Source organism: Sinocyclocheilus anshuiensis, unplaced genomic scaffold (assembly GCF_001515605.1).
Source record: "Sinocyclocheilus anshuiensis isolate Anshui unplaced genomic scaffold, SAMN03320099.WGS_v1.1 scaffold745, whole genome shotgun sequence".
NCBI lineage: Eukaryota > Metazoa > Chordata > Actinopteri > Cypriniformes > Cyprinidae > Sinocyclocheilus > Sinocyclocheilus anshuiensis.
In genome coordinates, this window is record NW_015540128.1 from 656,601 (window position 1) to 670,391 (window position 13,791).

At 35.1% G+C, this 13,791-nt stretch overlaps 1 protein-coding gene across 1 annotated transcript in view; it reads right to left on the reverse strand.

Annotated features, from left to right (window-relative positions):
- Positions 1-13,791, reverse strand: part of dcc (DCC netrin 1 receptor) — a 187,354-nt gene that overhangs the window by 7,217 nt on the left and 166,346 nt on the right. Inside the window, exons 25-27 of the mRNA XM_016484514.1 lie at positions 13,596-13,712; positions 8,612-8,764; positions 5,077-5,292 (exon numbers count right to left, since the gene is read on the reverse strand). Coding sequence (XP_016340000.1) covers positions 5,077-5,292; positions 8,612-8,764; positions 13,596-13,712 — 486 coding nt within the window. The remainder of the gene's footprint in view (positions 1-5,076; positions 5,293-8,611; positions 8,765-13,595; positions 13,713-13,791) is intronic.

Genomic DNA, 13,791 nt, shown 5'->3' on the forward strand with positions numbered 1-13,791 from the left:
AAAAAATAAATAAATATATCTGTCTAAGGATGCATAAGGGTTAATAACTGGAAGAATAACAAAGTGCCGCTCTTACATTAAATATACAGTAAGGTGCATAAAACACAACACTTTCACTACCCTAAAGAAAAGCAAAACTGAGCAGCCAAAATATCACATAACCCCATTATGAGTACATTATGAGAAAAGACATTCATGTGTGCAACGGCTCCGAGAGATCCAGACCGCCGGAGGGGCTTGTTAGCATTCGCACCATGCTAACTGCTCAATCTTTTTCAGATATGGATTTTCAGTCAACTGTAAAGCAATTTATGGGTCGTGTACGTGCTGCTACTGCAACTCGCCGGCTCGTGAAACGCTCGTGCTAATCACTCTTCAACTCAAGGTTCAATTTCAGACCATTAGAGAGCGATACAAATACCCAGGCTGTTTGCTAAACGTATGATACTTGTATCCTGAGCAGTTTAAAGGTGGTTTTGCTGGTCTAGTGCACTAAAACTGGCCTGATGAGCCACTTTAGGTTGGTTTTGTCCAGCAGGATCTGGACGTGACACTGTTTTCCCTCTTTTAGAGGTGCGTTGGAGTGGTAAGTGATATTATCGCTGTCATTTGTCTTCTTGTCGCTCGGCCAGAGATGATTAGCGCTCATTAACTTCTGCCACAGATCCAGCCGAGAGCCAGAGCACATCTCTTTCAAACTTCAACTCTCACAGAGACGTGACAAACCAGCCCTTAGAAGATGCTTTAGAGAACACATCTTCAATAGCAATTCATAACCTTTCTTCCTCGTTCAGCGGGAATGAGGTCACGACGAGTGCCGAGCGTTAGATTGAAACACAGATCGGTCAATTCACTGAGGAATCTCAGAAAAACCATCAACAACACGGCTGGGTCACATTTCAACCCCAACCAGAAGAAACATGTTTTTGCATTTTGCATGACAAAAATGAAGCCTGTTTTTGGAGACAGTGTATTATTTTTCTTTGCATTACAGTAATGAGGATTTGAGGGTTAATTGATGATGCATTATTCAAAGGGTGAAGTATTTAGACATACATGTATTAGTAGTATTTGCTGATTTGTATTTAATTAATAAATATTTAAATAAACAAAATGCTGTCCTACAATGAGAAGCATAAATAAGAACTTAAGCTCCTTAAACATCCAAACTCATACAGCGACCATGATTATTTGTGTTTGACTGGCATGAAAATAATGTCACAATGCAAAAAGCTAGAAGAAGCTTTTATTTTGCATGACTATTTTTAGAGCCAGTGCATTACTTTTCTTTGCATTACAGTAAGTGCACTACAAAATGGTAAAGTATTATACAACAACAATGAGAATCTAATGAGAAACATAAATGAGAAGCTCCTTAAACATAGTCACATATAGCAATGGAAATATTTATCATGAAAATAATGTAAAAAAATCATACTGGCCTTAAAATAAGCTTCATTTTCTTCAAAAACCATATTAAGGGTCACATTTCAACTCAAAACAAGAAGAAATAAGACCGTTTACATTGCATGACGAAAATAAAGTCTATTTTTAGAGCTATTTATTTATTGGCATTGTGCATTATTTTTCTTTGCATTACAGTAATGAGTCAATTGTCATGAAAATAATGATGCAAGTATTTTTACATAATGGTAGTATTTGCTGATTTGCTCTTAATTTATTCTGATTTAAATAAATAAATAATAAAAATAACATTGTACTACAACAATGAGAATCTAATGAGAAACATAAACGAGAATCAGATTTTAAGCTCCTTAAACAGGAATTATTTGTGCTTAATTGTCATGAAAATAATGTCATAATGTGAAATAATCATACTGGCTCTAAAATAAGCCAAATTTTCGTCATGCACAATATATTTTCTTTTGTTTCGGGGTGAAATGTGAGCTGTTTTCATGAGATTCTCCATAAGTCAACACTCCTCCCTCTCTCTGCTCCTCTTTGTCTTTATATTCTGACAAATTGCGTCTCTCGGTCGAGGACGGTGTGTGTTATGGTGTGTGAAATGGCTGGATGGTCTAAAGCGCTTCAGGTCCGTCTGCCGCGCTATCCCTCACATCATGGACAGCGCTTTAAAAAACCATTTAACTGGTGGTGAAGTGGCCATCGCAGGCGTCAGCTCTGAGCGAACGGCCAGTTTCTGTGTGTTTATATCACAATGTTTCTTTCACTGCTGCTTAGAGACGCCTGATCAATATTTCACCTCATCCTGGGAAAATAAACGCTTGATGAAAGTGAGAGGAAACACCTTCGCCAAAGACAGAACACAAATTTGACAAGCCTTAAATGTTTCAACTAAATTGTCTGAATTAAAATGCATGAAGGATCTCCGGTGTCAGAGCTTCTCTGGACTGTCTGATGCCTTTATGCTGAAAGAGACTCTGGCATGACTGACATACAGGCTGATAGATTGATCCGCCTCTCTCGGGCAGGAAGGAGACGGCTTTAAATTCTTCTTTTAAAGATGGATGGACTCCTCTGAAACAAGAGGAACAAAGGCGAGTCTGTGAAGCTCGCAGACAGTAAATATAAACCCGACAGCCCACAAACGCTCGGCCGTCTCCTGAGGCTCCATGGCTTTATTCTGCTGTATTTAATGTGTTTCCATCGTGAGAGTCAATGCACGTCTGCAGCGTTTCGCCCCGCAGCTGATTTACACTCTCGGCTCCTGACGACAATTCATTAACATGAGTAAATCAAAGCACTAGTAATACAACACAAGCTGTGATAACAAACTAACTGGGAGCGCTTGATCAGTCATAATTCACAACGTGAGGGAATAAGATACAATACAAAGTTCAAACGAATTATTAATTTGTCAAACAAGCCTTATTCACATGTGTTTCATGCCAGAGAATAAAGGAGAGACAGAACGACACCAACACTGTGGTCAGAGAGACTCAACAAGAAAAAAACGACATTAAAGAGCCAAGAAAACCACGACTGAACCTCATAGACAATCAGAAAAATAGAACGACATATAGATAGATGGATGGACAGATAGATAGAACTAACCTACTAACTAACTAAATAACTAAGTAACTAACTCACTAACTAACTAACAATAGATATAACTAACCTACTAACTACCGAACGATAGATATAACTAACCTACTAACTAACTAACTAACTAATTAACAACAGACAGACAGACAGACAGATGATAGATAGATAGATAGAACTAACCTACTAACTAACTAAATAACTAAGTAACTAACTCACTAACTAACTAACAATAGATATAACTAACCTACTAACTACCGAACGATAGATATAACTAACCTACTAACTAACTAACTAACTAACTAACTAACGACAGACAGACAGACAGACAGACAGATGATAGATAGATAGATAGAGCTAACCTACTAACTAACTAAATAACTAAGTAACTAACTCACTAACTAACTAACTAACGATAGATAGAACTAACCTACTAACTAACTAACTAACAATAGATATAACTAACCTACTAACTAACGAACGATAGATATAACTAACCTACTAACTAACTAACTAACTAATTAACGACAGACAGATGATAGATAGATAGATAGAACTAACCTACTAACTAACTAACTAACAATAGATATAATTAACCTACTAACTAACGAACGATAGATATAACTAACCTACTAACTAACTAACTAACTAATTAACGACAGACAGACAGATGATAGATAGATAGATATAACTAACCTACTAACTAACTAAATACCTAACTAACTAACTATAGTTAGATAGATAGAACTAATGATAGATAATAGATAGATATAACTAACCTACTAACTAGCTAACTAACTAACTAACTAACTAACGATAGATATAGATAGATAGATAGACAGATAGATGATAGATAGATAGATGGATAGATAGATAGAGATATAGATGATAGACAGAGAGACAGAGAGATATAGATAGATAGATAGAGAGACAGAGAGATAGATAGATAGATAGATAGATAGGTAGATAGATAGATAGATAGATAGATAGAGAACTCAACACACACACACACACACCAAGCGCTTTATTCACTGATTCCCACCGAGAGACCCTGAGACTGCAGACTCACAGCAGATACAGCTTCACATCTCCACCGTCTCCGCCTCTGGCTACAGACAGCACAACACAACCCAGCAGATTCCCTCTCCTGATTCTACATCTCCATCGCCCATATTCACATAACCAGCACAACCTACACTTTATTGGTATTGATGCTCCATGAGGAACCTTTAACATCCATGAATCTTTCCACTGCACAAAAGAGGCTTTAAAATGGAAAAAGGTTCTTCAGATTATTAAAATGTACTTCACACTAAGAAAACATGGTTCTTTTAGGAACTGATCACTGAAAGCTTGGTTTCTCCATTTCTGTCACCGATGGAGCTTGCCACTTGCTTAGTTGGGGACACTTTATTTCTGGCAGTATTGTCACTTGATTGCACAGACACTATTTGAAGAGGACGGAGCTGGACGAGGACATCACTGAATCAACAATGAAGTGACTTTAACTGGAAAACTGACTGTTTACTATTGTCCTCCTGCATTATCGACACACTATTTTCCTGTTTAACACTGTAAAGCTGCTTTGACACAATCTGTATTGTATAAAGCGCTACAGAAACAGACTTTAGGGAACCAGAAATGGTTGTTCTATGGCATCACTGTAAAAAAAAAACTTTTGGAACCTTTATTTTAAAGAGTAAGAAGCTTTCTGATGCACAAAAGTTTCTTTAAAATGGAGAAACGTTCTTCAGATTAGTAAAATGTTATTTTCTTAAGAACTGTTCATTGAAAGGTTTTTCGAGGAAGCAAAAAATATTTTTTAATACAGATTTTACATATTAAAATGTATTCATTCATATATATATATTGTTTTTTTTCCCCCCCCATTCTTGTGATCTGGCATGGCAGCCAAATCAGCGGTCATCAGGGGCCAGCTAGTTTGGGCAGCTCTGTTCTCTCTCTTTCATCTCTTTATGTTTAAGAGTGCAGTGATTTACTGAATAAAAGCAGACACTAATATGACTGTTCACATGACTGATGGAGCTGTACCTGTCATGGGCGTGTAGACCTTGGGCTCGATGGTGCCCATGGGTGGAGGCAGGAGCGGGTTGGTGAAGCTGCGCAGGGGATGCGTGGGCCGCACACAAGCGGTCGGGATGGTGCGGCTGGGAATCTCTTCCGACCCCGACGGCTCCGACTGCGCCGTGGGAATCAGCGCCTGCGGCTGCTGCGGGGCCATTGGAGCGGCGCCCTCCGCTGACATCGCTGAGAAAAACACACAACGATTGGAGAAAGCTGAACTTCATGCAAAAGAGAGCCTAAACCACCAGACAGCAGCCGATCACATGAAGATTTGATGCATTTCAATTTCAAATTAGTTGATGGTGTTTCAGTGAATCTCATGATCACGTCCAGAGTTTTTTTTTTTTATCTCAAAGAAAATAATATATTATATTTTGTGGTTTAAAAGACAATATTCAGTAATACTGATTTAACTGCAATCGGATGAGATGAAAACTTGAACTGAATTAATCTGAATAATGACACTATTGCCTTCTGTAGAGCTGAAATTTAATCATTTAACCATTTTATCCAGAGCGACTTAAAATTATTGAATTTGTTTCATAACTGATGAGTTTTGAATCATAAACACTGTTATTTTCCTACACATTACACGTTAGACTGTCCTCTGATGTTGATCATTTTAAATCCTCACTGAAGACATCGTTTTTCTCTGGCTTTTGGATCAACGTAATTTTACTAATCAGTGTGCTCTCTTATTAGTTTATATATTTTATTGTGTTGGATTTCCTTGTTAGTTTTTGTATTTTACTGTCTAATGTACTGTCTACAGTACTTTGGTCAGCAGCTGCTGTTTTAAATGTGCTTGAGAAATAAAAAAATGTTTGTTTATTACTGTGAAGCTGCTTTTTTTTTTTTATGTGTATTGCATAAAGTGCTACAGAAATAAATGTGGAATGATACATCTGAAAAATGTGACTTTTTTCATCTTGTTTTAATTAAGCACATTCTCATTACTATTCTCATGAATGTAATGCATCTGGGTTTATTAGAATTCGGTGCGACTCATTCCATTCCATTTCACTGTAATTAATTCAGATGCAGTTGGCATGCTGATACTGAGAGTTCGCCAAAGTCTATTAAAAGTATGAGTGTCCTGGTCATTTGAAAACTAAGTTAGAATTTTTCCAGCTGTAATCATGCATATATATGATGATTGTGTATTAACTGAAGTCAGTCACCGCAGCGTTCAGCCGGTATTTCGTTTGCATCAGTAGTCATGAACGCTCAAAGTCTCGGCTGAACTTCTCTAGCTCAGAGCTGTAGTTTGTGCAGATGCCTGTTACGTGCTCACTAAGAGACGCTTTGAAAACGTCATTTATTTCAATGATACAAAGAGACTCGCAGCTGCTGCCAAAGGACCAAATCAAATCAATTTCTTCTGTTGCTAACAAACTCATTAAAAGCGAAGACTGAAACAGTGCGAGACAGCAGGAGGAGCTGCTTCATTCAGTGCCGCCTCATCTCTAAACAGCGTGTGGGGATGTAGTAACAGTTACTCTTAAATACTGCTACACTCTAAAAAAAAAAAAATTTTTGAAGTTATAAATAAAAGATTTTTTGAGTATGTTTTATAGGATAATACCATTTCTTTCTGTCTTTTTACTTCAAACTTTTACGTTTTTTTTTTCAACATGTTATTTGCTAGATAGATATATTGATAGATACAAACACCAGAATGAATGATAGAATGAACGAACAATAGAATAAACGTTAATAGATATAACGAACAATAAATGAACAATAGATAAATATATATCAAATGATAGATATAATTAAATATAACAAACAACAGATAAATAGACATAACAAACGATAAATACAATAGATATGACGGATAGATTTTACAAACAATATAACAAACAACATAAAGATATAACAAACATTTAATGAATGATAGATAGATATAATAACCAATATAACAAACAATAGATAGACATAACGAACAACATAAAGAACAATAGATAGGTATAACACACAATATAACGAATGACAGATAGATATAACGAACAATAGATAGGTATAACGCACAACATAACGAATGACAGATAGATATAACGAACAATATTAAAAAAAATAGATAGGTATAACGCACAATATAACGAATGACAGAAAGATATAACGAACAATATAACGAATAATAGAGAGGTATAACGCACAATATAACGAATGACAGCTAGATATAAGGAACAATATAAAAAAATAGATAGGTATAACGCACAATATAACGAATGACAGATAGATATAACTAACAATATAACGAACAATAGATAGGTATAACGAACAATATAACGAATGACAGATAGACATAAAGAACAATATAACGAACAATAGATAGTTATAACGCACAATATAACGAATAACAGATAGATATAACAAACAATATAAAAAAAAATAGATAGGTATAACGCACAATATAGCGAATGACAGATAGATATATCGAACAACATAACGAACAATAGATAGGTATAACGCACAATATAACGAATGACAGATAGATATAAAGAACAAAATAACGAACAATAGATAGGTATAACGCACAATATAATGAATGACAGATAGATATAACGAACAATATAAAAAAAAATAGATAGGTATAGCGCACAATATAACGAATGACTGATAGATATAACGAACAATATAAAAAAATAGACAGGTATAACGCACAATATAACGAATGACAGATAGATATAACGAACAATAGATAGGTATAACGCACAATATAATGAATGAGAGATAGATATAACGAACAATATAAAAAAAAATTGATAGGTATAACGCACAATATAACGAATGACAGATAGATATAACGAACAATATAATGAACAATAGATAGGTATAATGAACAATATAAGGAATGACAGATAGATATAACGAACAATATAACGAACAATAGATAGGTATAACGAACAATATAACGAATGACAGATAGATATAACAAAAATATAAAGAACAACAGATATGTATAACAAACAATATAACGAATGACAGATAGATATAACGAACAATATAACGAACAATAGATATGTATAACGAACAATATAACGAATGACAGATAGATATAACGAACAATATAATGAACAATAGATAGGTATAATGAACAATATAAGGAATGACAGATAGATATAACGAACAATATAACGAACAATAGATAGGTATAATGCACAATATAACGAATGACAGGTAGATATAAAGACTAGTATAATGAACAATAAATAGGTATAACGAACAATATAATTAACGACAGATAGATATAACTACCAATTTAACAAACAATAGATAGGTATAACGAACAATATAACGAATGACAGACAGATAGACAGAGAGACAGACAGATAGACAGATAGATAGATAAATAGATAGATAGATAGAGACAGTCAGACAGACAGACCGACAGACCGACAGACAGACAGACAGACAGACAGATTGATAGATAGATAGATAGATAGATAGATAGATAGATAGATAGACAGATAGACAGACAGACAGACAGGTGAGTTACCGGCAGCGTAACTGCGGTCGACGCTCAGTGTGGAGAAAGGCATGGGCCGCAGGGTGAATTTGGGGTGTGTGGTGAATCCGCAGGTGGGCGACGGCAGGATGCCCGGATACTGACTGCTGTCCAGCGTGGGCACCGGGATGGCACTGACCACCGCTGGAACACACAGAAACAACACACACACACGTGTCAGAAACACACCGCATCTCACCACAAACAGAGACATCAGAAATTAACCAGATCTCTTTTAGGAGCCTTTCTGGCTGGCTGCAGAAGCGCAGCGGACGGTAATCTGCTAACCGAGGCCGATCTATTCGGGCGATTCATTTAAATCATTAATCATGTTTAAATATTTAAATACCTACAAGAGGAAAAGTGTTTAGAATTCAGACTCTTGCAAGCAAAATGTGGACCCCCATTAGTCTGTTTTAAACTCCTCAATAACAGCGATCCATCGAACGGAGCAGAATCCCATCAGAAGCAGAAGAGGAATCCACACGGACTCATTCAACAACCTCTGAACAAAACAACATCAGGATATAGTACACGAGTGATGATGATGATGCAGTAAAACGCAGTAAGAGTACACTACTGCAGAACTACAGCTTCACCAGAGCACAAGAGTGCTGACCTTGACATGGAAAACCTCACAGAGAGAGACAAGACTGAGAAATTGCCTGAAGTGTTGAGATTTCTATCTACTAAACTGCCCCAGACGAGCAGCTGCTGATTGACTGCAAGCTCTCTCTCTCTCTCTGTGTGTGTGTGTGTGTGTGTGTGTGTGTGTGTGTGTGAGAGAGTTCTGCCTACATTGTTTGCATCCAAATGTCTCAGGATAGAAACCCTGAACTCACCAGCAGCTAACAGCCACGACAATAACACAACATCTTCATTACAACCTACAAATGCAGGTTTTTATACACATTTAACATTTTATGTACATTTAACATCTTCATTTTCATCTTCTGCATTTACATGTGAGGTTTGTAAATCAATCTTTGATTATCTGCTAATCACCAGGGATATTATTATTTTGTGTATTATATTATTTGTGATATTTACACAATGTTCAAGTTTTTTCAAGTTTGTAGGCGTCCAGGTGCAGAAACCGAATAATCAAATGCAAAATAGCACTGCATAGTCTTCACTGTAAAAATTAAATATACAGTCAAACCAAAATTTATTCAGACACCTTCAACATTTCTCACATTATCACAGTTTATTCGCTATAGTTTAAAAATGGTAATAAAATATGACAAGAACTCTGTTAAACTGTGTCAGAACAAATTCGTCTTGATTATGTCAGATAACTTTGATAGAAAGGTATGTAATGGATTACAATCAACCAAAAATTCAGACAACTGTTAGAATGGAAATATTTACACAACTATCAATACTTTGTTGACCAATTACCAAGCAATGTTTAATTTTGTTCAGTCTGTGGTGCAAAAAGGTCGCATTAGCAATTAAAGAAAAAACACTTCAGCAAAACATGCTCAGGTCAAACTGTCTGAATTATTTTTGGTCCCAAATTTTTTTTAATCAATTTTACTGGTAGTCCACAGTATGAAGAATTTTTGGATATAATATGTCACAGTTTACTTAATTTTGCTATCCTCACTTACATAAATGAACTAGTGTCCTAGTAAAAAAATATCAAAAATTATATCTGGTGTCTGAATAATTTTTGGTTTGACTGTGTATTCTGTCTTTTTAAGTCACTTTAAGAGACAATGCATCCATTATAATGATACACATCCGATTTCATTCTCCACTGTTTACTTTCACTTAAGACATAACTGACAGTTTTTTCGGGGATTTTGACATAATTTTGTATGTATTTGTCGGTACAAGAGCAAAAAGATTGTTAAATGCTATTGCTATAGATACTGCTGAGTTACTATTATATTTATAGCTATAGTAATCGTTATTGGTAAAGTTATTTACTTATTGTTATTATTGTAGTTATAGTTATCATTATAGTTATAGCTATAGTTATTCTTATAGTTACAGTAGTAAATACAGTTATAGTCATTGTTTTTATCGTTGTAGCTATGGTTATACTTATGGTTATCATTATGGTTATTACTGCTGTCATTATAGTTATCGTAGTTGCTATAGTTATCATTATATTTATAGCTATAGTTATTGTTAAAATTATGGATAATGTTAGTTATAGTTATTATCTTAGTTATAGCTATAATTATAATTATAGCTATATATGTTGTTACAGTTATGGTTATCATTAAAAATATTGTCGTTATAGTAATCGTAATTGCTATAGTTACTGTTAAAGTTATCATTATAGTTATAGCTATAGTTATTATTACAACTATGGTTAAAGTTAGTTATAGTTACTATTGTAGTAATTGTCATCATTATATTTATAGCTATACTTATTGTTACAGTTATGGCTATCATGAACATTATTGTTATAGCTCGTGTTCTAGTTATCATTAAAGTTATAGCTATTGTTAGTGTTATAGCTATCATTACAGTTAATACCTGATCTTTTGCTTTGAGTTCATCCAGATCCAAATAAAATGAGGAACTGATCATGGTTTGTGTGGAGAGCATCTACATACAGTTTCTCTTCATCAGACGCGTCAGAGGGTCTCATTAGAGTAACTTTGTTAATTATGCAGCGATTAGTTTCTTCTATCGGAACTCTTTCACTCGTGACTTTCGTATCCCACTCTCTTATTTCCTCTCAAAGCTCCACATCCTTCCAGCGATCTCCATTTTTCCCAATCCGTGCTTTCTGTTCCCAGAGGAGGAGATGAAGCTTCTTTCATGTGGTTTGGGAGCAGGAAGGAGGTGCATAATAAATGGCAGGATAGGGCGGGGTGAGGAATCGTGACAGGAGGTCAGAGAGGAGACGCTCACGCGACTGACGTAGCTCAAACCCCGGCGGGAATCAGACGCAGCCGAGCGAAACGTCTGCGAGGAGCACGTCACGTCACATGAAGAACCAAAGCCCGTGACGATCTTCACCCAAAACACACATGCAACAAACCCTTTCAATAAGACATACGGCTCATATTCACATCACATTCACTCGCTTCTCCTCCTTTCACACTCAGACACACTTCAAGAACGCACACGCTAGTCTCTCTGCTGGTTTGGGCTGAACTGGGTAAACTGGATTAGGAAATCAGGGTCACACACAGCACTGAATAACTGCTGGAAATCCCATTTCTGCCTCAATTCCTTCCGTGTGTGAATCTCACTGTGACTTCTGCAGAGTCAGCTTCAGAAAAGCATCTTCTGCCTGTGATTTCAGGGCTTATTGTTGGGATCCGTCTCTGCTCAGAGTCATAAATAAGGTCAGCGTGTGAGAGCTCAGTCTGTCACTAACAGGTCTAAAACACACTGAAGGGCCGTTCACAGCAACAATGATAACTATATAACCACAATGTTTCAATCTCACTCAAAGAGAACAGCAGAGTCTGCATCACACCTATAATGACAATGACACAGAGGAGCAATATCACTGGAATCACTATTAGAAAGTTTTTTAACGGCAACAAAAAACATTGAGAATCCACCTGACTTCATTATTTAAAGCGACAGACAACAAAAACCTGCAGAATGCTTAGAATAAAAACCGATTGTTACTGTTATAGATACTGGTATAATCATTGTTATCGTTTTTGTTATAGATATGGTAATAGTTATCATTATTGTTATCGGATATGGTTATAGTTATTGCTATCATTATAGTTATCATTATTGCTGTAGTTACTGTTATTGTCATAGCGTATTTGTTAAAGTTATGGTTATAAAGTAATTTCATTGTTATAGTTAATTATAGTTATATTTAGTTATTGTTATAGCTATCGCTATAGTTATTGATTATAGTTACTGTGCTATTATTGTTGCAGTTAATTATAGTTATGGTTACCATTTTCATGATTGCTATTACTATTGTTATAGATATCGTAATTGCTATAGTTACTTTTATAGTTATCATTGTAGTTATAGGTATATGTTAACATTAGTTTTCGTTATTGCTATAATTACTGTTAAAGTTATAGTTCTTGTTGAAGTTTTGGTTATATTTAAAGTTATCATTAATTTTATATCAGTTATTGTTATTGTCATAGTTATCATTATGGCTATCGTTATTGTTAAAGTTATGGTTATAGTTATAGTTACCATCATCATTATCTTTGCAGTTATTATTATAGCTATCATTATATTTAAAAACTGTTATAGTCATGGTTCTAGTTATCATTATCACAACTGTTGCAATTATAGTTATATCTATTGTTACAGTTATGGTTATAGTTATTGCTGTGGTTAATATGACTGTTTACGCTATAGTTATAGTTGTTGTTACCATTATCGTTGACATTGTAGTTATTTGATATTGTTATAGTTATCTTTATAGTTATAGATATTGTTATTGTTATAGTTCTTGCTATTGTAATAGTTTTTGTTTTAGTTATGGTTATAGTTATCGTTAACAGTCTTGTTAAAGTTATTGTTATATTTTAAATAATTTTAAATCAGTTAATGTTATAGTTTTCATTATAAGTAATGTTATAGTTATCATTATGGCTATCGTTATTGTTAAAATTATGGTTAGCGTCGTCATAAGCGTTGCAGTTATTGTTATAGTTATCATTATTGTTAAAGTTATGGTTATAGTCATGGTTCTAGTTATCATTATCACTATTGTTGAAATTATAGTGATATCTATTGTTATAGTTACGGTTATAGTTATTGCTGTAGTTAATATTGCTGTTATCGCTATAGTTATAGTTGTTGTTACCATTATCATTGAAGTTATAGTTATTTGATATTGTCATAGTTATAGGTATTGTTATTGTTTTCGGTATAGTTCTTGCTATTGTTATAGTTATGGTTCTAGTTATGGTTATTATTCTCGTTGTAATTACAGTTATATTTATATCTATAGTTATCACTGTAGTTATGATTTTTGTTGTAAACAGGCGTTAAATGTTTGAATGCAGTGGCTCACGTGTGTTGCTGGGCTGAGAGTCCATGGGAATCATCATCTTGGTGCGCGTGGCCCGGCGGGCAGCTAACGATCGCTCTAATGTGGAAATGCTGCTGGAAGCATCATCCCCGTCTGCACCTGAAGAAGAGAACCACATGACCTTCAGCTGCTGACACTCACACACACACACACACACACACACACACACGCTCGCGGT